Source organism: Mobula birostris, chromosome 1 (assembly GCF_030028105.1).
Source record: "Mobula birostris isolate sMobBir1 chromosome 1, sMobBir1.hap1, whole genome shotgun sequence".
Classification (NCBI taxonomy): domain Eukaryota; kingdom Metazoa; phylum Chordata; class Chondrichthyes; order Myliobatiformes; family Myliobatidae; genus Mobula; species Mobula birostris.
In genome coordinates this window covers 158526059-158552147 of record NC_092370.1, presented here as the reverse complement: position 1 = coordinate 158552147, position 26089 = coordinate 158526059, and the positions used below count along the sequence as shown (strand labels likewise).

General features: G+C 45.0%; 1 protein-coding gene across 2 annotated transcripts in view; it reads right to left on the bottom strand.

Annotated features, from left to right (window-relative positions):
• mta1 (metastasis associated 1) overlaps positions 1–25607 on the bottom strand; it is a 149118-nt gene extending 123511 nt beyond the window's left edge. For both annotated transcript variants that reach the window (XM_072264908.1, XM_072264917.1), the window contains exons 1-3: positions 25299–25607; positions 19665–19732; positions 10800–10893 (exon numbers count right to left, since the gene is read on the bottom strand). In XM_072264908.1, coding sequence (XP_072121009.1) covers positions 10800–10893; positions 19665–19732; positions 25299–25326 — 190 coding nt within the window. In that variant the 5' untranslated portion in view covers positions 25327–25607. The remainder of the gene's footprint in view (positions 1–10799; positions 10894–19664; positions 19733–25298) is intronic.
• Positions 25608–26089: the final 482 nt, after the last annotated feature.

Here is a 26089-nt window from a genome sequence, read left to right as displayed (position 1 = left end):
TGGCATCAAGGAGCCCTGGTAAACCTGAAGTCAGTGGCCACTGAGGGGGAAATATTCAAATGGTTAAGGGTCCTGCCTTACACGTAGAAAGATGGATATGGTTGCTAGTAGTCATCCCAGGTCTAGGACACTCATGACAGTATTGTAAGCCCTTAAGTGTTCCCACAATGACCTTCCTTCCATGGTAAAGTCAGAAATGAAGACGGCCACTGCCTGATGTTCAATGCCATTCATAAATCTTCTGACAACTGAAGCAGCCATGCCTGCATGGAACAAAACCCAAGCATAATTAACAAGTGCAGGTAACACCAAAGTGCCAGCCAATTACCAGCTCCAACAAGAAAGAACTCATCACCTTCTCTTAGTGCATTACCAGAAATTACTGTCTGTCACACCTGTGTTTAGGGCAGCAATGATCTCTGAGGGTGTCCAGGGCTTCCTTCATCATGTCAGTAGCTTCTGTCACTACTGACAGCCAGCAAGTCTTGGGTGGAGACTCAGGAATACTGTCGCACACAGATGTAGAAGGATTCTTCCATTGCTGCTTCCCTAACTGTTTTGTTTTATCAGTCAGGGTTGTTAGCCCTGGGCTGAACCTGGAGGACTGGTGGACTGGACTCTGCCCTTTGACCTGTGTGGCATGGGTGACCCCAGCAAGAGCCAAAGCATAAAGACCTGACTCCAACCAACATCGCCATCTGGGTCACTGAGGCACACAGGCCTCCAAACCACGACGAGGTTGTGGTCCTCTGGGGAGGACCTTCACCAAATCACCCATCCTTGATATCCTGGGTTTCACCACTGCCTAGAATTTCAACTGTGGACCAAACACATTAATACTATGGGTACAAGAGCAGGTCCATTTCTGAGTCTTCTGTGGCAGGTCACTCACTCATGATATCCCAAGACTTTCCATGCATCAACTCGGGAATAGAATATCTCCATATACCAGGAAGAGAACAGCTGGGGAATAAAAGAACACTGAAGAATCCCAACACATTCAAGTGCAAGGTAGACATATGAATGTAGAGAAATGGAGGAATATGGATTCAACTTGATTGGTATTCCCTCCATTAACTGACCGCTGTGGCTGCAGTATCCCCCATCTACAAAATACAATGCATTTACTCGCTCAGGCTACCTTGACAGTACCACCGAAACCCATCACCTCTAGCACCAGGATAAGGACAGCAAAAGCAAGAGACCACCACAAACTACAAGCTCCCTCCACTCATTTGGAAATATATCACTATTTCTTCATCACCACTGGTTTACATCTTTGCCCAATAACATTCTGGAAGAGGATAAGACTGATTTCAATAAGGCAATTTGCCAACACCTTCTCAAGAGCATTGACTGCTGGCTTTGATAGTGTAAGGGGTTTTTATTTTTTATGTCACTGTGTAGTCTAATTAAAATGGCTTCTTTGTTATGTTATAATTGAAAGGGCTTCTTTGTTATGTTAAATGCTGAGAAAGTCCTCCCGCTAGCAGTTTGTTGAATCACGTTACTGACAAGAAGATGTTATGAACCAATTGGGATAGTTGTTATGTTTTTGGTGTATCTGTAAGATATTGTATGCGCGGGGTTTTGGGGCAGAAGGCGGGAGAGAGAGACAGAGGATGGACCAGGTGCCGTGAGTCCGCTAACAGGGTTGCACCCCGAGCGGGGCGTTCAGTGAGGAGAGGAGATGGAGACGGACTGGTGTGGAGCGCCTGGTCGACCACTGTTGTTGGTTCCAGGCGGCCGGTCGAGGCGGTCTGAGGGGTCGCAGGGTGAAGAAGAAGGGTCCTGAGCGCCAACTGTTTGTGCACGAAGAGATTGAACTTTGATAAGTGCGGCGCCTTTTAGTTTCCTTTTATATTTTATTCTCTATTAATTATATAGTTCCAGTAATATCTATAAACTGTAAATCATTTAATTGTATCTGGTGTAGTGTCTGTTATTTGGGTGGGGTGGGGTACATCACACAGCATCCACACAAACGAATTACCCAGTTTGCCAGGGCCAAGGGCTGTTTCCCTAGACGACAGCGAGTTGAGCGACCCTAAGGGTGGCCAGGGGGCTACAATAGTGACATACAGATCTCAAAACTTAAGTTAAAAAAAATGTTTGCAGATACATGTGACAGTGAGGAAGAAAGTCGTAGGTGACCGGATGACACAAATGGACCGATAGAACATGGAACAATACAGCACAGGAATGGGCCCTTTGATCTGTGAAGTCTGAGCTGAACACTAGATCAAATTAAACTAACTCTCGTCGGCCCATACATGATCCATCTCTTCATTCCCTGCATATTTAGTCTGTCTGAAAGCTGCTTAGATGTCACTATCACACCTGCTTCAACCACATCCCCTGGCAGCCTATTCTGGATACCTACAATTCTCAGTGTCAAAAGGTTTGCGCCACCCATACCCCTTAAACTTACCCCCACCCCAGCTCGAACCCTGACTGCCCACCGTTATCTGTGTCTCTCATGAGCTTATAAACTTCTAACGGATCTCCCTTCAGCTTCTGGCGCTCCAGAGGAAATAACCAAAGTTTTTCCAACCTCTCCTTACAGCTCATACCCTCTAAGGCAGGAGTTCCCCACCCTGGGGTTCACAGACCACTTGCTTAATGATAGTGATCCATGGCATAAAGAGAGTTGGGAACCCCTGCTCTAAAGTAGCTTTCCAACTCGCACTCAATTCCCTAACCAATGAAAGCAGGTATGCAACGTGCCTTCTTTATCACTGCTTATCACACTAGGTACTTGCGTGACCACTTTCAGAGACCTATGGACTTGGACTCCAAAATCCCTCTGTACATCGATTGACGGTCCTGCCATTAACTACACACTCCCCCCGCCCCCCCCCCCCGTACACTTGACCTCCAAAGGTGCAACACTTCCCCGGGTTAAACTCTATTTTCCACTTCTCCGACCATATCTGTAGCTATTCTAAATCATGTTACATCTCTGACAACCTTCTTCACTATCTGTAACTCCACCAATTTTTGCGTCTCCTGCAAAGATATGAATCCACATGTCTACACTTGCATCCAAGTCATTTACATATACGTAACAAACGAAAGAAGTCCCAGCACTGATCCCTGCAGAGTACCACAAGCGACCAACCTCCAGCTTGAGTAAAAACCTTCTGCCACTACCCTCTATCATCTACGGGCAAGACAATTCTGAATCCAAATTCTGAATTCTGATAGGTGATTAGAAAATTGGCAATGACCATATAATCAGAAGCACAAGAATCAATGCATTTGGGGAAGGCACAAGGCAGGGGAAATACAGAATACATGGTAAAATAATGAACAGTGCAGAGGAACAGGGTGCAAGTCCAAGGATGTCAGCGGTATGAGGACCGTTAAAGAGTAAAGCTATGGAGTGGGATGTTGGAACTGTCTAAAACTCTAGTTGGACACTGCTTCAACCATTCAGTTCTTGAATAGCATAGACTTTTGCCATACGCTGACTACTTTTGATCACTTTGCACTAAATTTTTTTGTTCTAATTGCGCACTTTCTTGTAAGAATTGTGTCGAGCTTCACGTTGCACGTGTTCCTAGGTTCTAGTTACTCTTTTTTTGCTGTCCTTGAGTGGTTTGCTTGGGGCGCTTCGGCAAAGAAATGGACCTGCGGCCTGCACTTGCTAGCGGTGCAGCACTGAACTAAACTGAATACCGCTGGCCTATTGCTTTGATGTTTGATATTCTATGTGCTGTTTGCTTGCTTCTCGCTGTTTGCGCATTTTGTTCTTTTCTTTGCATGTTGGGTGTTTGATAAGTTTCCTTGAGCGGGTTCCACAGCAGTTCGTTGTTTCCTGGCTGCCTGTCGAAGGAAGAATCTCGGAGTTGTATTCTGCATACATACTTTGATAATAAATGCACTTTGCTTTTATTTTCTTACTTCTGCTTTTCTTGTGAATGGTGCTTATATAACACTATGTACTTGTTACGCTGCTGCAAGCAAGTTTTTCATTCTCTATAAGTTACTGAATGTTAAATTTAACTCAAGGACCTGGCTTGTCAACTTCAGATAGTGTTAAATTAGGGGAAGGCTTTACTTACATTCAGAGATTGATGAGGGTCTGGAACTCACTCCCAGAAAGGATGGTGAGGGCAGAAGCCCTCGTCACATTCACAATACTTAGATGGGCACCCACAGAACTGTAGGCTCGGGACAGACTTTAACTTTAACCCACAGATCTGTGGAACAAGTGCTGCAGGGCAGCAGCAGGCTGGGTAGCAAACATTCGGCCAACATGGAGCAAATGGTAAATTTCTTAGATTGTTTGTACTCAATATTACTCTCACTTTTCCCCTCACTGCCAACATACAAAATACTTCATCCCCACATCAGTGTACCCGAACGCTGTTTCTCTTCAACAATCAGTATTTGCCCAGGGTAGCTGCTTTCACACGGGTTACTGTTGCCTCGTCACAGTTTTAAACTGACCACCGTGTCCTTGTCAGTTTTATCCTTCACCTTAAATCTGAACGTACATTTGCAATCCATAGACAAATGGAAGATTCCTGCCAGCAGACTGACGCAGCTGGTGGAGTCACTATTTCCTAGACGGCTTTCTTGAACTGCATGTTACTGAACTACAAGGAAATGTGCTGTCTTAGATCTAGTCCTGTGCAATGAGACAGGTAAAATTCGTGATCTTGTAGTTAGGGATCCTCTTGGAAAGAGTGATACAGTATGATTGAGTTTCTCATACAAATGGAGGGTGCAATAGTTCGGTCGAAAACCAGTGTATTATGTCTAAACAACGGAGACTACAATGGGATGAGGAAGGATTTCTATAATGTAGACTGGGAACACAGGCTATATGGTGGGACGGTTGAGGAACAGTGGAAGACTTTCAAAGAGATTTTTCACAAAACTCAACAGGAGTATATTCCAGTTAAAAGCTCGTGCGTATAAACCACTAAGCGAGCAATAAAGGGAAGATAGATTATGAAAATAAACTAGTACAAAATATAAAAATGGATAGTAAAAGTTTGTATCATTATATAAAGCAGAAAAGGGTGGCTCAAGTGAACATGGGTCCCTTTGAGGACGAGAAGTGGGGGGGGCTTGATATTGGGTAATGAGGAAACGGCAGAGGTTTTGAATGACTATTTTGTGTCGGTCTTTATGTTGGAGGGCATGTCTACATGCCAAAGGGAGATGTTATGGATGTGATGGGCGGAGAGGACCTCATTAGCTATCACTAAAGAGATAACGTTGAGCAAACTTGTGAGCCTGAAGATTGATAAGTCCCCTGGTCCTGATGAAAGAAGTGGCAAAAGTTATAGTAGAGGCTTTGGTGATAATTTACCATAATTCTCTGGACTCTTGGGCAGGTCCTGGCAGATTGGAAAACGGCGATTGGTATTTCACTGTTCAAAAAAGGATGTAGGCAAAAGGCAGGTAACTATAGGCCACACACATAAAATGCTGGTGGAACACAGCAGGCCAGGCAGCATCTATAGGAAGAAGCACAGTAGACGTTTTGGGCTGGGACCCTTCGTCAGGATTAACTGAAAGAAGAGATAGTAACAGATTTGAAAGTGGGAGGGGGAGGGGGAGATCTGAAATGATTCCAGAAGACAGGAGGGAAGGGGTGGAGCTAAGAGCTGGAAAATTGATTGGCAAAAGGGATACAGAGCTGGAGAAGGGGGAGGATCATGGGACGGGAAGCCTGGGGAGAAAGAACGGGGGAGGGGAGCCCAGAGGAAGCTGGAGAGCAGGCAAGGAGTTATTGTGGAGAGGGACAGAGGGAGAAAAAGAGAGAGAAAAAAAGGGGGATAATAAATAAATAAGGGATGTGATAAGAAGGGGAGGAGGGGCATTAACGTAAGTTAGAGAAATCAATGTTCATGCCATCAGGTTGGAGGCTACCCAGACGGAATATAAGGTGTTGTTCCTCCAACCTGAGTGTGGCTTCATCTTTACAGTAGAGGAGGCCGTGGATAGACATATCAGAATGGGAATGGGATGTGGAATTAAAATGTGTGGCCACTGGGAGATCCTGCTTTCTCTGGCGGACAGAGCGTAGGTGATGGCATGAATATTCCGTCTTGGTAGCCTCCAACCTGATGGCATGAACATTGATTTCTCTAACTTCCAATAATATCCCTCCTCCCCTTATCCCATCCCTTATTTATTATTTCCTCCCCCCTTTTTGCGCTCTCTTTTTTTCTCTCTCTCTGTTCTTCTCACAATCACTCCTTGCCTGCTCTCCATCTTCCTCTGGGCTCCCCTCGCCCTTTCTTTCTCCCTAGGCCTCCCATCCCATGATCCTCCCCCTTCTCCAACTCTGTATCCCTTTTGCCAATCAACTTTCCAGCTCTTAGCTTCATCCCTCCCCCTCCTGTCTTCTTCTATCATTTCAGATCTCCCCCTCCCACCTTCAAATCTCTTACTATCTCTTCTTTCAGTTAGTCCTGACAAAGGGTCTCGGCCCTAAACGTCAACTGTCCCTCTTCCTATAGATGCTGGCCTGCTGCGTTCCACCAGCATTTTGTATGTGTTGCTTGAATTTCCAGCATCTGCAGATTTTCTCGTGTTTGCATTTAACTATAGACCAGTTAGTTAACATCTGTAATTGGGAAAATTTTTGAATATATCATTAAAGAAGAAATAGCAAGAAGAAATGGATCCATCAGGCAGACACAGCATGGAGTCAGCAAAAGCTGGTGCTGTTTGACAAACTTACTGAAGTTCTTTGAGAATATAATGGGCGCAGTGCGTAGAGGGGAACAGATGGATGTTATTTACTTGGATTTCCAGAAGGCGTTCGATAAGGTGCCACATGAAAGACTTAACCGTAAGATAAGGATGCATAGGTTTTGGGGTGACGTATTAGCATGGATAGAGGATTGGTTAACTAATAGAAAGCAGAGAGTTGGGAAACATGAGTGTTACTCTGGTTGGCAATCAGTGGTGAGTGGTGTGCCACAGGGATCAGTGCTGGGCCTGCAACTGTTCACAATATACATTAACGAACTGGAAAAGGGGACCAAGTGTAGTGTATCTAAGTTTGCTGATAATACTGAATTGAATGGAAAAGCAAATTGTGCAGAAGATACGAAGACTCTGCAGAGAGATATAAATAGGTTAAGTGAGTGGGCAAGGGTCTAGCAGAGCGAGTACAATGTTGGCAAATGAGAGGTCATCCACTTTGGAAGGAAAAATGGAAGATCAGATTATTATTTAAATGGTAAAAAATTGCAACATGCTGCTGCACAGAGGGACTTGGGAGTGCTTGTGCATGAATCACAAAAGGTTGGTTTGCAGGTGCAGCAGGCTGTCAAGAAGGCAAATGGCAGGTTGGCCTTCATTGCTAGAGAGATTGAATTTAACAGCAGGGAGGTAATGCTGCAACTGTACAGGTGAGGCCACACCTGGAGTACTGTGTGCAGTTCTGGTCTCCTTACTTGGGGAAGGATATACTGGCTTTGGAGATGGTGAAGAGAAAGTTCACTAGGTTGATTCCAGAGATGAGGGGGTTAGATTATGAGGAAAAATTGAGTCGCCTGGGACTGTATTCACTGGAATTCAGAAGAATGAGAGGACATCGTATAGAAACATATAAAATTATGAAAGGTATAGATAAGAGAGATGCAGCACCGGTAGGTGAGACTAGAACTAGGAGACATAGCCTCAAGATTCGGGGAGTAGATTTAAGACGGAGATGAGGAAGAACTGCTTTTCCCAGAGAGTGGTGCATCTGTGGAGTTCTCTGCTCAATGAAGCAGTAGAGGCTATAAATATATTTAAGACAAGATTGGATAAATCTTTGCATAGAAGGGGAATTAAGGGTTATGGGGTAAAGGCAGATAGGTGGAGATGAGTCCATGGCCAGATCAGCCTTAATCTTATTGAATGGCGGAGCAGGCTTGATGGGCCAGATGGCCTACTCCTGCTCCTATTTCTCATGTTCTTATGTTCAGTAGCCTGGATTCAATTCTCTCCTCCAGTGCTGTCCATGCAGGATGTGAAGATACTCCCTATGACCACGTGGCTTTCTGCTCACATCCCAAAGATGTGTGGGTTGGTAGGACAAAAGACCATAGTAAAGTGCCTCTACTGTATAGTCAAATGGTAGAATCTCCTCAGGAGAGTTGATAACATTAATGTAAGTTTAGCATAAATGGGTGGCTGATGGTCAAAAGGTTCTGAAGGCTACAGAGCCCAAATTATAGCCATCATTGTATCAACTGGGCCTTCCAGGAAAGCTGCAACCCTGGCACTTGCTAAACCATGGGCGCCAGGGTAGCGCAGTGGCTAGTGTGACACTATTACAGCTCGTGGTGTTTGGAGCTGAATTCCGTGGCTGTTTGTAAGGAAATGTTATGTTCTCCCCGTGACCACATGAATATCCTCTGGGTGCTCCGGTTTCCTCCCACAGTCCAAAGACATACCGGTTAACAGGCTAATTAGTTATTGTAAATTACCCTTTTAATTAGGCTAGTGTTAAATAGATGGGTTTCCGGGCAGTGCAGCTCGTTGGGCCAGAAGGGCCTGTAACACTCTGTATGTCAAAATAAATAAATAAACTACAAGTTTTTGTGGAACATTTTCCAGTTATACGTGCCAGCAAAAAGCAGAAATCACAACTGCACTCGATCAACAAAATGGTGAACCTTATTACTGAAATGGCATCAAGCAGAATTCAAAGTTCAAAGTAAATTTATCATCAAAGTACAGATATGACACCATATACAACCCTGAGGTTCATTTTCTTGTGAGCATATTCAATAAATCTATAGAATAATAACCATAACAGAATCAATGAAAGACCACCCAACTAGGGTGTTCAACCAGTGTGCAAAAGACTACAAACTGTACAAATACAAAAATAAGAAATAACAATAATAAATAAGCAATGAATATTGAGAACATGAAATGAAGAGTCTTTGAAAGTGAGTTTATAGGTTGTAGAAACATTTCAGTGACGGAGCAAGTGAAGCTGAGTGAAGTTATCCCCTCTGGTTGAGGGATAATAACTGTTTCGGAACCTGGTGATGAGAGTCCTGAGACTTCTGTACCTTCTTCCTGCTGACAGCAGTGAGAAGAGAGCATGACCTGGGTGGTGGGGGTCCCTGATGATTGATGTAGCTTTGCTGCAACAGCATTTTGTATCGATGTGCTCAATGGTGGGGAGAGCTTTACCATTGATGGACTGGGTCATTTCCACTACTTTTTGTAGGATTTTCCGTTCAAGGGCATACCAGGCTGTGATGCAGCAAGTCAATATATTCTCCACCACACATCTATAGAAGTTTGTCAAAGTTTTAGATGTCATGCCAAGTCTCCACAAGCTGCTAAGGAAATAGAGGCGCTTCCGTGCTTTCTCTGTAGTTACACCTACACACTGAGCCCAGGACAGGTCTTCCCAAATAATAACCCCTAGGAACTTAAAGTTGCTAACTCTCTCCACCTCTGATCCTCTGATAAGGACTAACTCATGGACCTCTTGTTTCCCTCTCCTGAAGTCTACAATCAGCTCCTTGGTCTTGCTGACATTGAGTGAGAGGTTGTTGTTGTGGCACCACTCAGCCAGACTTTCAATCTCCCTCTTATACGCTGATTCATCGCCACCTTCGATTTGGCCTGCGACAGGGGTGTCATCAGCAAACTTGAATATGGCATTGGAGCTGCCAGTGTACAGCGAGTAGAGCAGGGGGCTAAGCACACAGCCTTATGGTGCACCTGTACTGATGGAGATGGTGGAGGAGATGTTGTTGCCAATCCAAACTGACTAGGGTCTGCAAGTGAGGTACGCATGATCCAATTGCACAAGGAAGTACTGAGGCCAAGGTCTTGGAACTTAATGATTAGTTTTGAGGGGATGATGGTATTGAATGCTGCGCTGTTGTCAAACCTGATGTACACAGCTTTGCTGTCCAGCTGTTCCAGGGTTGAGTGCACAGCCAATGAGGTGGCATCTGCTGTAGACCTGGTGCTCCGGTCAGAAAATTGGAGCAGATCTAAGCGGCTTCTCGGGCAGGGGTTTCATCACCAACCGCTCAAAATACTTCATCACTGTAGATGTAAGTGCTACTGGGCAATTGCCATTGAGGCAGATTACCATGCTCTTCCTGGGCACCAGTATAATTGGATACCACACACTGTAAAAGTGAGAGGCTAAAGATCTTAGTGAACATGCCAGCCAGATGATCAGCACAGGTCTTTGGTCTTTAGTACCTGGCCAAGTGCTTATCTGGGCTGGATGTCTTTCATGGGTTCACTTCCTGAAGGCTGTTCCCACGTTGGGTTCAGAGACTGAACTCACAGGATCATCGGGGTTGTGGGAGTTCATGATGGTTCCTCCAGGCTCTGACAGTCAAAGAGAGCGCAGGAGGCATTGAGTTCATCTGGAAGTGAAGCCCTGCTGTCTCCTATGTCGCCTGATTTAACTTTATAAGAGGGGACAGCATTCAAGCCCTGCCACAACTGCCCAGCACCCTTCCCTGATTCAAGTTTGGTCCTGAATTGTCTCTTCACCCGTGAGATGGCTTTCCGGAGGTTGTACCTGGACCTCTTATAACTTTCTTGACAGTTACCTCACCGGTGCTCAGCTTGGCTCCTGACCTTATTTAAAATTTCACTCCAAACATGAACAACAAAAACCTAGCAGCAGTGTCTTTGGGACTAAAGCAACACCACAACAAGTGTGACATCGAGGAGGAATAATACCACTGAGAAAAACATGGGGAATGCATCTCTCCACTAGCTTTTCAGTGGTGGGATAGGCTTTGTAGGCAACGTCATATTAAACATTTACATTATATTAAAACACTTACTTGCATGTTTGTCGGCAAGTGCAATCAGACTGCTCGAAATGTCTCGTCTCCGGTAGAAACACACACACTTTGCTTCCACATTGCCATTAACAGTCTAAAAAGGTGAAAGAGAGTGAAGAGAATTAGATCATGTAAGTGCATTGCAGACAGTTAAAATATTTCACAACACATGCCAGTGATAATACACCTGATTCCGATTCTGATTCTGAAATAGTGAACAAAAGGGCTCCGCGGACAAGCAACTTGTAGAAACGCTACAACAGTAGTTCACAAACTTTCTTGGGTTACCACCTCTTTTGCACCCAGTCCACATTCCCCAATGCACCCCTCTCCCTTTCTGGCCATTATAAAAACTACAAAGAATCTTGATTCACAATGCACAGTAAAATAAAATAGGAACTGGAAATTCAGGACAGTGACAAATAGTTGCAAAAATTGTTCAAATCTATTTAAAGCTAAAGTAAAATTATTTCTTTATTTAATTACTTTAGAAACAATATTCATCAACAATTTTAGAGCGTACATTAGTAGTGCAACTATTCACTATGTCATTGCGTTTTGAGCTTTCAGAGATACGGCTGGGCTTGGTGCAGTGATATCAGCTTCTCAACATCAGGCTGAATATCACTTAGAAGGAGTTTCAGATCCCCACATTCAGTAGTTTGCAGTCTGTTTCATTGCTTTGAAAGAAGTTAGGTGACTGCATTGAAACCACACTCCACTAAATATGATATTGGAAAGCAGTAAAGAAAATTTTGACCTTTTTCCACAGTGCAGGATAGCATTCAGAGATTTCTTTCTGCAACCAAAAGTCTGAATATGATTCTCTGAGGCTCGGCTTCAGCTCAGTCATTTCGTAGCAAGATCAGTTCCTCCTCCATCCTTCCTGTTAATTCCTCATTACAAGTATTACAAGCAGCCCAGAGCATATTGAGGCAACTGATCCTAATGTTCGTACGTTTTAACTCTACTCCTCAGCTTTTTAAAAACTTTTTCTCACGACAGAATCATTGGCTGCTATTGGTTGCTTGGTTCTGGTGTAAGTCCATATTTCAGATGCTCCACACTATATAGGGCCCTGGTAGAAGACTTTGTGAAATGGTGCAACCTGAATCATCTGCAGCTCAACGTCAGTAAGACACAGGAAATGGTGATGGACTTTCGGAAGACTAACCCTGCACTGCTTTCTGTTACTATTGATGGTGAGGATGAGGATGTGGTGAGGACCTGGATGTGCTGAGGACCCACTAGTACCTAGAGTTGCACCTGGATGGCAGACTTGAGTGGAGCACCAACACGGAGGCTGTTTTCATAAAGGGGAAGAGTCACCTCTACTTCCTGTGGAGACTGAGGTCCTTGGAGTCTGCAGGCCTCTCCTTCACATGTCCTACCAGTACATTATCGCCAGTATAATCTTCTATGCGATGGTGTGCTGGGCCAATGGCATAACACAGGTTATATCTAACCAATATACTGATTAGAAAGGCTCTGGTTCAGTTACAGGAGTGAAACTGGGCACACTGGAGGCTGTGGTAGAACAAAGGACCCTACAGAATATCCTAGCAATTCTGGACAATGTCTCTCACCCTCCGAATGCCACCTTGGCTGAACAGAGGAGCACTTTTAGTAATAGACTAAGACAACTGCGCTACTGCAAAAAGCGCTATATGAAGTCATCCTTACCCTTGGCCATTAGGCTCTATAATGAGTCAACCTATAGCCAGAGCAATGATAACCCCTTCCTGTTAAGCTCTTTGAGGTAACTTATTTTTTTTATTCTTTCTTGCTTCTCTTCTAATATTTGTATATTTGTATATCTGTGCACTTGTAATGCTACTGTGACACTGTAATTTCCTTTGGGATCAATAAAGTATCTATCTATCTATACTCTCTACACTTCTCCTTTTGGTCTGCTTCTGCCATTTTCGTTATGGATTAATGAGCACAGTCAATGCCTACTGTTTAAGTGCAACCTCAAGTGCTGGGACTAATAAAGGGGAAAGTTATGACGTTATCAGAGCTCCGGCAAAATTTGACTCACTGTCTGAAGGTACATAAAATGGGGTAGTGATACTTGCTAGAGAAATGTGGTCAAGACCATTCTAAAGGGAAGATTCTGAACTTTACCCCACTGAACCTCATGCCCTAGTTCACAGAAATTGTATCACTGCGTGATTAGAGTTTGGGAATCGTATTAGCTAACACTGTGCTGCAGTAGAGAACAGCGATAATGCGTGGGCTGGGCCAGGAAATAACACGATCTCTTCAGTTCAGATTTCTCACGATATGCCAAATACAGAAGTGTCACATTGCTTTTCAACAACTATAATGTGCTTTGATCAAAGTCTAAAAGATCAGTGGTTAGCAAGAGATGAGGTGATTACATGATCATTATAAACGATCATAAGGCACCGAGGATCAAATGCTTATAAATAAGTAATTTGTTTTTTAATTAAGCCTCATCCCTCAGCCACCCCCTTCCTACCACGTGCCCTCCACTGCCTGCCCCCTTTATCTTTATCACCCCACCATTAGAAATTCCAACCACCCTCAGGGTATATCATCTACTTTGGGAACCATGTTCCACAATGTGGAACAGATTGAGCCAGCTCCTCTGAAATGGCACTTGTCTGCCACTACCTGCTAAATTACCGCATTCATGGCCACCTCGCCTCACCTGCTGCCTACTCACCCTCCTGTCCATGCCTGGGGCTCAGCTACATAAAAACCAAACAACTTTGCTGTCCACTACATGTTTTGGTTCAGCCCTATTCTCCTTTCCATTCCTGCCTTTCCTATCCACCCTGCTTACCTCTCCCCCACACCTTACCCCTAACCTTCCTCGAAGAAATAAATCACCTCCCATCACCATCAAAGTCCTGAAAATCTCTTCCCAGCAGCATCAGAGGTATACCCGTGGCAGCTCACCACGACCTTCTCAAGAGCAAACAGAGATAGGTACTTAAAAGTTGGCCCCAGTCTACAAAGTCCACAAACATTGAATGAATAATAAAGAAGTGACTGCACTGCCTTTTTTCCAGACATTACCTTGACTCATGTCTCTAATCACTTGAAACTATTCATAAGCAAATCTCACAAGTTTGCTCTACTGCAATCATCTCCCACCGCGGTTTTTAATGAGTGGTTCTACAACCCTCAACCCCACTTCCCGTTACATAACAGACATCTTGGTACCTTCACGTCTGAACATCTCTCTTTCATTGCTGCCCCTGTCTCTAGCTGTTTCTACTGCTTGCCACAACCATGTGTTTTCTACAAAGTGTGCTTCACCTTGTCCCTCAAAAAACACTCTCCCTCCTGAGTAACACTACCTAATTACATATCATTTCAGCAAATGCATTCCTCATGGTCGGGGGTGGCTGAAAGTCATGGACGGCCAAAGGCTTTTCCATGTTCTTTATAGGCTGTTATATTTTGCAACACCAAGACATAAAACTAATCTAAAGAAAAACACGGAGCTGGGAATACTTCATTCTTTACTTTTAGCATGGCACACAAATACAATGTGGTGACGTGATGACGTATGCCATTCACATACTTTTACATATAACCTGCAATGAATTATGAAACAAAGAATGCTTAATCAAACAATATATTTACAATATTACTGAAATGTTAAATACACAACAGAGGCCTCACCAGAAACTTGGTTCATGGAGCTACTCTTTTGTTTCCTTGAGATACCTTGAAGGCTACAGAACCTAATGTGGGTAAATGGAATTAGCATAGATGGGGTGGGCTTAAAGGTTTGCTTCTGTGCTGTGTGACTCTGTAAACCTCACATCTTCCCCAAATCTACACTTGTCTCAAGCGTAGACTCGGTTCCATTAAACTATTTGATAACTGAGATTGCTAGAACCGGAATTGATTTATTTTTGTCAAATGTACCAAGATACAGTGAAAAGCTCATCGTCCATACTGATCAGGTCATTACACAGTGCACCAAGGCAGAACAAGGTAAAACAATAACAATGCAGAATAAAGTGTAACAGCTACAATGCAAGGAGCCAACTAGCTGGAATATCATAACGAGGTAAATTGTGCGTACAAGAAGCTGCCTTATCATAGCAGGGAACGATTCAATAGTCTTGTAGCAGCGGGGTAGAAGGTGTCCTTGAGCCTGGTGGGGCATGCTTTCAAGCTTTTGGATCTTCTTCCCAGTGGGAGAAGGGAAATGAGAGAATGCCTGTGTGGGTGGGGTCTTGGATTATGCTGGCTGCTTTACTGAGACAGCAACAAGTACAGACAGAGTCTGCAGAAGGGAGGCTGGCTTTCGTGATCTATCTTGGGCCCAACATATTGATGCAATTACAAAGAAGGCACATCAGTTGCTATGTTTCACTAGGCGTTTGAGGAGGTCTGGCATGTCACCAATGATGATGTACCATTCTAACTGGTTGAATCACTGAGTAATATGGAAGGGCCCTGCACAGGATCAGAAAAGGCTGCAGAAGGTTGTGAGCTCAGCTAGTCCATCAGGGGCACTGGCCTGCCCAGCATTTTCAAAAGCTGATGCCTCAAAAAGCCAGCATCCATCACCCAGGACATGCTCTCTTCTTATTACTGCAATCAGTGAGGAGGTACTGGAGCCTGAAGACACACACTTAACACTTTAGGAACAGCTTCTTCCCCTCCACCATCAGGTTTCTGAATGGATAAGGAACCAACCCATTAACACAAACCTACTTTTGCTCTTTTTTTGTACTACTCACTTAATTTTTTTAAAGATATATTTCTTATTGTAACTTGTAGTTTTTTAATGTATTGCAGTGTATTACTACCACAAAACAAGAAATTTCATAACACATGTCAGTGATATTAAACTTGATCTGATTTTGATTCTGATGTGCTGCGCTGTGTCCACAACTGACTGCAGTTTTTTGTGTCCACGGGCAGAGCAGTTGCCATACCAAGCCGTGATGCACCGATAAAAATCAGGAAGGGTTGATGGGGACATGCCAAATTGCTTTGGCCTCCTGAGGAAGTTCAGAGGTTTCAAAGGTACATTTATTGTTCGAGAAATGTATACAATATACATCCTGAAATTCTTTTTCTTCGCAAACATCCGCGGAAACAGAGGAGTGCCCCAAAGAATGAATGACAGTTAAATGTTAGAACCCCAAAGCCCCCCACCAGCTCCCCCGACACACGTAGGCAGCAGCAAAGCAACGATCCCGTTCCTCCGCCAGTAAAGCAAAAGCATCGGTGCCCTCCACCATGCACTCAAGCGTGTAGCAAAGCATCAATAAAGACACAGACTTGCAGTACCCCAAAGACTACTCGTTCACCCAGTAATTCAACATACTACAGGCTCCCTCTCTCCCTAATAACGGAAAAAGAGGTGTCCCCCGTCCCCGTTTCACAGCGAGAGGGGAGACTTAACAAAATAACTCGCCGATTTACGATGTTAAAAGCTTTCGTGGTCCTGGGAAATAGGTGGTTGGATCAGGCCAGGTTTTTGGTAATGCTTGCTCCTATGAGTGCACATGCTCTGTCCTTCCTCAATGGCACTCAGCTCTTTCAACCTCAGCACCACTGCTAAGTACTAAAACATGTGAACTGCCTACTTCCTGAAGTCAATAACCAGCCCTTTTGTTTTCCTGACATTAAGTTGTTGTCATGACACCATGTGACAAAGCTCTCTATCTCCTTCCTCTACACCGACTCATTGTTATTTGAGAAGCAGGCAGTACAGTGGTATCTAAGACAATCTTGTGGATGGAGTTAGAGTGGAGCCTGACCACACAGTCTGGCCTGATGATTGCACTCTTCACCTTTTACACTATTACATACTTTACAAGGAGACCAAAATTGAAAACACTTATTTGGAAATTCAAAACTATTCCACTGTTTTTCCCATAATGACCATTTCTGGAAAGATCAGAGAGAGGTACACAGCATGCAAACAGGCCTTGAGCTCACTGAGTCTATGCCAGCCATCTGCAATTAATCCTATTTTATTCTCCCCACGTTCATCTACCCCCCCCCCAAGGATTCTAGCACTCACCCACGCAAAAAGGGCAATCTACAGTGGCAAATTATACCACCAACTGGCCATTAGATGTTGTGAGTCATCCTTGAGACTGTGTAACTTCCTGCTTAGATGACTTGCCGGACACTGTGATGGGGGGGGGGGGGGGGGGGCAAGTGCCATCTTTTCGCACAATGCCAAGCAGTTTTAACTGGTATCTCCATATTCTGGACTTTTCAGTCCCAATATTCGGCTGTGCCCCAACCCATTTCCCCCCCACCAGACCAGCAGCCGAATGCACAACCGGTCTTCTAAACCTATTCACAGCCAACATAAACACGAGGAAATCTGCAGATGCTGGAATTTCACAAAGGGTCTCAGCCCGAAACATCGACTGTCCCTCTTCCTAGAGATGCTGTCTGGCCTGCTGCGTTCACCAGCAACTTTTATGTGTGTTACAGCCAACATAGTAGTGAATCTTCCTATCCAACCTCTCATGTGATCTCACCCAATGTCCACATTGGCAGTTCTGAAGTTCCTCCTGCCCCTGGCAGCAGAATGCCAGATAGTCATAGTTGTTGCGTGAATGAAGTCACCAGAGAAAATTACTGGTAGGTACACAGCAGCTTCTTTGTTCGACAAAACAAGGTACAGCAGGCATCATATAGAGACGCCTTCGTGGGAAAGGTCTCACTGGACCAACATGGGGCTCGATATCTTATGTGCCAAACATCAAAGGACAACTCCATATTTACAACGTATGGACAACGCTTTCTTTGAAACTACATACAACCTTCACACCTCCTGTTTCACATCCACACCATAGACATCCAAATGAAATTCAGTCAGCATTATCCGGACTGGGATTCACAGCTTTTAGGAACCCATTGCTCAGAGATGCACTTCAAATTAAATGCACAATACATTTTCAGATGTGAAGACTGGTAGCCAAAGACAATTGTTGAATGTATGTATCCTAAACCCAAAAATCGCTCTAACAGTCATCTGAATACACAGCCCCTTCTGCTCGCTTTCTCCCCTCCCCCCACCAAACACACATGCCATCTAATTTTCTTCCCCCACCCCAAAAGAGTCTCTAATGCAAGGCCCCGACTACTCACTGACCAGACCAATTGGGCATCTGGCCAACTCAGAGTCTGGTCTTGTCAGAGAAGGAGCGAGTGGCACATTGAGAGTCAAAAACGCACAATGAATATTCCCGTGACCAAGGCCTCTGAATACTGAAGCAGTATGACAACAAGAAAAGGAATTTCTGTGTAATTCTCCCAAGTGTGGCCCGCAATCTTGTAAAGGATAAAATAAATCAACACATCTTAAAACCAACTTTGTGTGAAATGTACCTCTATTCCCTTTGCGCTCCTTTAATAGCTTCACAGGTAGAAGTACACATTCAATCACAAAAATCTCTTTTTTTCCTTTACCTTTTTTGTGCTTTTTCCCCCAAAAGGGTGTGGAAATAACTGGGCACTTTGCCCTCACACCCAGCTCTGAGTTAAACAGCATTTCTCAGGCATGCATCCAAACTTCCAACACACTGATATCTCCCAAAACCAAATGAGTATTTCTGAGAGCCCTAACTTTCTCAGCATTTCAGGCTGTCTGTTCAAACATCTACACCCAAACCTTTAATGAAGGACAACTAAACAGGGGTGGTCAAATATTTGCCTGACTTCAAAAAGCAACAAAAAAAAATGCAATCACATTGAAAAAAAGTCTCTTTTTCTATGAAAACATAGTATCCTCCAAACGGCCTCCCAATGTGCTGGCACCGGAGAGGGTCTAGAGGAAGTTTAGGAGAATGATCCCTGGAATAGAGGTGATAAAGTGTGAGCAGCCATGATGGAATGGTGGAGCAGACTCAATGGGCTGAATGGCCTAATTCTGCTCCTATGTCTTATGGGCTTAACTTGTCTTTCCCAACAGTACAGTGAAATCACTGGGGTGGCATAGTGGCGCACCAGTAGAGTTGCTGTCTCACGGTAGCAGACAGCCAGGTTAAGTCCTGATCCCAGGTGACTTCATAGTGGAGTTTGCACATTCTTCCTGCAACCATGAGGGTCTCCTCCTGGTTCTCTGGTTTCTTCCCACATCCCAGAGGCACGCAGATTGGTAAATTAATTGGTGACTGTATATTGTGTCCGAATGACAGAATTCGGGACCGTTGATGAGAATGTGGGAGAATAAAAAAAGGATTCATTAGGATGAATGTAAATGCGGAGCTGGTGGTGAAAAGGCTTGTATCTCTCCAGTGACTATACACAGAATCTAAATCAATGAGCAAGTTAAGTTCAAAAGCAGAGGATAAATTACAGAGAGGACAAGATTCCCAGAATGCAGTGTTAATGATGTGATCCAACAGTGATAACAGAGAGAAGACAAAACACCAGGATTACACTTCAGGTGGGCACTGCATATCATTTACTAAACAGCAAAACCCTTTAGCAAGTCCTACACATCTGTAGTTAGATTTGCTCATGTACTCAAGTCCATGTGGACTCAGATTTTTGTTTAAATTTATTAAGATACCACATGGAATAGGCCCTTCTAGTCCTTCAAACCACGCCACCCAGCAATCCCCAAATAACCCTAGCCACAGGACAATGTACAACGTACACAGGACCAATTAACTTACCAACCAGTACATCTTTGGACGGTGGGAGAAAACCAGAGCACCCAGAGAAAGCCCACATGGTCACAGGGAGAACGTACAAATTGCTTACAGATGGCCGTGGGAATTGAACCCGTGTCGCTGGTACTGTAAACATTGTGCTAACCACTACGCTACCATGCTGGATCCTTTGGTTTGACCCCATAAACCAGGAAGTAACATCTTTTAACATATAGGTGGTTACCTTGTTCAGTTCCTCAATTCTCCTTATCAAGAAAGGATTGCTTGAAGAGTTTTCAAAGAAGACACAGTCTAAAGAAAAAAATGAAAATCTTACACAGGGAAACACAATACAACTGATTTGCACATTCAGTAAAATAATTAACTCAGACATTCAGCAATGGGGCAACTCTTGCTGGAATATTGTATTGGACAAACTGATGTATTAAGAATAAAAAATCCTTTTGGTTTTTTCCAGATCAGTCTAGGAAGTTAAATAAACAATAGTTGGAGGGCAGGTCTTCATCACACAAAACCATTGACCACCTATACCATCACAACAAGGACCAAAATCTGGGCTCAGAAAACGTAACTATTTCTAGACTAAAGTTCCCAGTGATGGTTTTGTGGTTCAGCAATTTGGACAAGAACTGTTTGTTGCCATGCCTTCTAAATTCCCTGAGGCTGGCAGCAATTGAAATTAGGCAAATGTGTTCTACAGCCAGACTACTTTCAAGCCCACTCAGTAGTATAAGAGGTTCTAATGCCATTCACTTCTTGCTCACAGCGTACAAGGTTTGTCCCAAGTTGTACCAGAGACACTGAGCCATCAATGCACTTACAGTACACAGCATCTAAAACCCAAGCCACTAGGGATTTAGGAAGGCCCTAAACAGATGAGAGGAGAAGGAACAGTCGGATGGTTTAGTGGGGTACTTCCAGAATGCTGGAGTCCAAGGCAGTAAGGCCTATAGTGAGGAATATGGAGCAGATCTATCAACACACATAATTTGTACGAAAGGCAATCTGATACTCCTATCACATGGAGAATTCTTGATTCAAAACTTGTATCGGAGCTTGAGGTAATCTAGATTGACACCCAGTATGATAACAAGGAAGTGCTGGGTCTTTGGGGATAAAAGATGTTCAGCTGTCCATGAAGTTTCAGGCGTACGTGGTGGTTGACACGTGTCTTAGCACAAAAGATTCATATGGTCAAAAAAATGTGAGTAGAATCTGAATGCAACCATTTTTGACACTTTCCTGGATGTCAGAGTACCCAAAGGAAATTCATTACCTCACTTTGCGGCAGGATTCCTGTTCTTCCAAACAATAATGCAACGTACAAAATTTCTGAGCCGTGAGCCACACTGTTATGAAAAACAATCGACCATATTTTCTCCATGATAAGTATAACCACTTATTTTACTAAAAAATGTATTGAAAGCCACAAACCTAATATTTTCACAGATGATAAAATTACTTGAATGTGGTGACTGCATTGCAACATCAAAAAGTAGCAGCCAATTGGTTGATAATGGGCACCCATCAAGATTCACTCCCTCCACTAAATGCACACGATGGCTGCAGTGCATACCACCTGCTCATTATGATATTCCGAATGCACCTCCTAAAGGAAGACAAGGGCTGGAGGTGCATGGAAATACCACCATCCCAGCTTGGAAATTTTTTTTTTGGTCCTTCATCATTACTGGGTCTAAATCTTGGTTCAGGTTTGTAACTCACCACCACCTTCAAAAGGGCAATTAGTGCAAGCCTTGTGCTGACACCCAACATCTCAAAAATGACTAAGAACAAAACAATTTGACTTCACCCAGATCCCATAAAAGAGCAATATGATTCGCGATTTAAATGACAGAGCCTCAGGCATTAAGAGAACGCTCTGCTCTTGGTCGATGGCTGACAAGGATCTTTCTATACACAAGAGGGGACAGCTATGATATAAGGACCTACCCAAAGGGTAGCACCTGAAAGTACCAGTCCCCCGTGACCACAGCAAGATCACTGGAAGTTACTTGCTGCAGCTTGGGAATGGGTTTTCAATTCGCCTTCTGTTTCCACAGCCGGAGAAGGGAATTGTCCAAACATTCCTCCATTGCCACCTTCACTGAGGGAAAGGTCAGTGGTCATTGTGGGAAACCTGGCATATGAGTTCTGAAGCACTTCACAAACAAAAAGCGCAGCATCGTCAACATGATGTGACCATTTTAGACAATGAAATGGCTTGGGTCCCAAAGCGATCAACTTGGAGGTATTTTAAACCAAACTCATTTCGCTGTTGATGCAGTCGATTATTCACTTCTTCTCCGAAAGGTACCAGGTAATCCTCACTTTAGTTCCCGTGATACAAGATAACGAACAGTGCATTCACTGAAGTCCACGCCACAGTGCATAGGTCTCTCTTGTCACCCAGTTTATTTCTTAAAATAATTCAAACGTTTTAAATACATAGGTTCCTATCTCACAGGGCTATTTACACTGAATTCAATTTCTTGAAAAACTGAACTCAGTTCCCTCCACAATGGAATGCATCATCATTTTTTCCACTTTGTCAACTCATTTTCACTTCAGGGTTCTTCCATTCCCTCAAATGACCCGTAATTAGACAGTCACAGGCTCAGTCACACGAACATACATCACACAAGAGACAACTTTAGACAAGTATTGAGGGGCTCACGGCAGACAGGGACAAAGAATACGGCAAAGACATAGGAAAAGGTATATAAATGGATGGAGGCAAGTGAGATACCTGGAACAGATGAACAAATGGAAAGGTTATATTCTGCAGGTAAAGAAAGTTTGCACTTCGCAGTTGTTTAGTGACCAAACACGCATCGAAGAGCCTGAACAACTAATCTGCAAATGTGTTCAAATCGAACCACAGCATCTGGGAAACTTAAATCGAGAATGAAATGCTAGCGTAATTAAAGTCCAAAATATTATCGGGATACCATTAGACCAGAAGACCAAGGAGCAGAACTAAGCCATTTGGCCCATCGAGTCTGCTCCACCATTTCATCGTGGTTGATCCATTTTTCCTTTCAGCCCCAATCTCCTATCTTCCCCTACACCACCCCCCCCAACCAATATCCCTTCATGCTCTGACCAGTCATGAATCTATCAAACTTTCCCTTAAATATACGTAAAGACCGGGCTTCCACAGCTGCCTGTGGCAACAAATTCCACATATTCACCACTCTCTGGCTAAAGAAATTCCTCCTCTGTTCCATTCTAAAAGGATGCCTCTCTATTCTGAGGCTGTGTCCTCTGGTCTTACACTCCCCCGCCATAGGAAACATCCTCTCCACATCCACTCTATCAAGGCCTTTCCCATTCAGTAAGTTTTAATTAAGTCACCACTCTTTCTTCTGAATTCCAGTGTGTACCGGCCCAGAGCCATCAAACGCTCTTCACGTGACAAGCTGCTCAATCCTGGAATCATTTTCGTGAACCTCCTTTGAACCCTTTCCAGCTTCAGCACATCCTTTCTAACATAAAGGGCCCAAAACTGCTCACAATACTCCAAGTGAGGCCTCACCAGTGTTTTATAAAATCTCAACTTTACATCCTTGCTTTTATATTCTAGTCCCCTTGAAATGAATGCAAACATTGCATTTGCCTACCTCACCACTGACTCAACCTGCAAATTAATCTTTAGGGAACCCTGCACAAGGAATCACATGTCGCTTTGTGCCTCAGATTTTATATAATTTTCTCTCCATTTAGAAAATAGTCTACCCTTTCATTTCCTCCACCAAAGTGCACGACCACACACTGCCTGACACCATATTCCACTTGCCACTTCTTTGCCCATTCTCCTTATCTGTCTGGCCTTCTGAAGCCTCCCTACTTCCTGAAAACTACCTGTCCCTCCACCTATTTTCATATCATCTGCAAACTTTGCAATAAAACCATCAATTCCATCACCCAAATCGTTGACATATAACTTAAAAAGAATCTGTCCCAACACAGACCCCTACCACTAGTCACTGGCAGTCAATCAGAAAAGACTCCCTTTATTCCCACTCTTTGCCTCCTGCAAATCAGCCATTGCTGGAATCTTTCCTGTAATGCAATGGGCTCCTAATTTGCTAAATAGCCTCATGTGTGGCACCTTGTCAAAGGGCTTCAGAAAGTCCAAGTACACAACATCAACCAATTCTTCATTGTCTATCCTGCTTGTTATTTCTTCAAATAATTCCAGGCAAGATTTTTCTTTGTGGAAACTATGCTGACTATGGCTTATGTAATCATGTGACTCCAAGTACCCTGAGACCTCATCCTTAATAATCGACTTCAGCACCTTCCCAACCACTGAGGTCAGACTAACCGGCCTATAGTTTCCTTCCTTCTGCCTCTCACCCTTCTTGAAGAATGGGGTGACATTTGCAATTTTCCAGTCCTCCAGAACCATTCCAGAATCTAGTGATTCTTGGAAGATCATTACTAATGCCTCTACAATCTCTTCAGCCACCTCTTTCAGAACCCTGGGGTGTACAGCAGAGTGGGCCTACACAGAGAGACAGGTCTGTGTACCTTACCAGTAGAATACGAGTAGTTTTGCAATAAGTGTAAACATGCTGGGAAAACCTTTAAAGGTATGCAAAGAAGGAAAAGATTAATTAACGTAAATGCTTTTCAGACTGAGACACAGAGAAATTATATTGGGAAATAAAGAAATAGCACCGAAATTAAATATTTTTGTTTCCCTTCACTGAATAGTGTAAAGGTGGAGTGGGGAGAGGGCAGTAGGGTGTGGGTTACAGAGTGAAGAGGGCGGAGGTATAGTGCAGATGGGGCGGCGGGGTGAGGTGGACAGGATGGGTGTGTGGTGCCCAGAAGCTGGGAGAAGAGGGTTACAGGGAGGAGAGAGGATAGGGGGTGGAGAAGGTCGGGGGGGGTGGAGAAGGTCGGGGGGGGGTGGAGAAGGTCGGGGGGGGGAAGAATGGAGACGCATTGGGGGGGGGGGAGAGGGTAGAGAGGAACCAGAGGTAGGGAGGTGGGGTGGAGAGGGACCAGGGGTGGGGGGGGGTGAGGGGTTTGGGGAAGTAGTGGGGAGGGGGAGAGAAGGAGGGCTTGGGGAAGGGGGGTGGGGAGGGCTTGGGGAAGAGGGGACGGAGGTTTCGGCTAACAGGTGAATGGGTATTGTAGGTAAGGGGTCATGGGGGTTTGGGGTAAGGGGTGGACGGGGTAAGGGGTTTGGGTAAGGGTGGATGGGGGTTTGGGTAGGGGTGGTTGGGGGTTTGGGTAGGGGTGGATGGGGGGTTTGGGTAAGGGTGGATGGGGGGTTTGGGTAAGGGTGGATGGGGGTTTGGTTAGGGGTGGTTGGGGGTTTGGGTAGGGGTGGATGGGGGTTGGGGTGGATGGGGGTTTGGCTGGGGGTTTCGGGGAGGGGTGGATGGGGGGTTTGGGTAAGGGTGGTTGGAGGTTGGGGTGGATAGGGGTTTGGCTGGGGTTTTTGGGGATGGGTGGATGGGGGGTTGGGTAGGGGTGGTTGGGGGTTTTGGGTAGAGGTGGATGGGTTTTCGGTTAGGGGGTTTGAGTAGGGGGGTTATGGGGTGAGGGGATTTGGCAAAGACGGGACGGGGTTTGGGGAAGAGGGGTCGGTTTTGAGGCTGGGACTGAAGGAGGAAAGGGGCGGACGGTGCAGAGGAGACCGTAGGTGAACTGGGACTCCCGGGGAGAGGGATGTGAGTACGACGGTGGGGTGGAGTGGGGGTCGCGAAGAACGGGGGCAGGGGTTGGGGCAAGATGAACATCAAGCGTGCGGGGTCGCTCGCTCGCTGGATCTTGCATCCCGGGATATGGTTGCCGGGACCGGAACCAGCCCTGTTCTCCCAGACCGAGAGCCTCTTACCTCCGACCCGGTACATATTAGCTGCCATGGCGGAGCTGCAGCCGGCCGGAGCCCGCTCCGTGCCCTCACGCTGCCCCGGCCGAGCCCGGCCAGATCGGAGCGGCGCGGAAGCCGGTCCCGGGATCCTGTCTCTCGCCGCCACTCTGCTCACGAACCGGTCCCGGCTGCTTCGGCTCCCCGGGCACACGGGCGTTATTCTCCGCTCCCCTTCTACCGCCGGCGTTCCCTCCCGCTCTTCAATTTCTCTTCCTCCCCTTTCTCCTCCTTCTCCCCGCCCGACGACACTCACTCTAAGGAAGTGAAGCTTTGCATGGGTTTCACTCAAGCTATTCCCCCTCCCCTCCCCTCGCGTCTCCGTCGGTCTCCCTCACTCCCAGTGGCCCCAACCCTCCCAGTCGTCCTCTCCCCCACTCACCCTCGACTTCCCCATCATCCCCCACCCCTTCACTTCCCCATCTCACCCCCACCCACTCACTTCCTCGTCACCCTCACTTCCCATCTCACTCTCCACCCTCTTTCCACTTCAATACAACCCTCCCCTCACTGTCCCCTCCCTTTATTTCCTCACCTCCCCACTCCATCAGTTTTAATCCCCTCACTCCCCATTTTCCCTCAATCTCTGTTATCCCTCCCCTTCACCTCCATTGCCTTCATCTGTCATTACCACCTACCCCTCCTCACTTAACCTACACTCTCTCCTCACCTTTAACTTCCCCATCAGCCCCATTTTCATCTCATTCCACATTCCCCATTCTGGATTTTCATGCATTTGGCCCTTAACCCTCGAAATC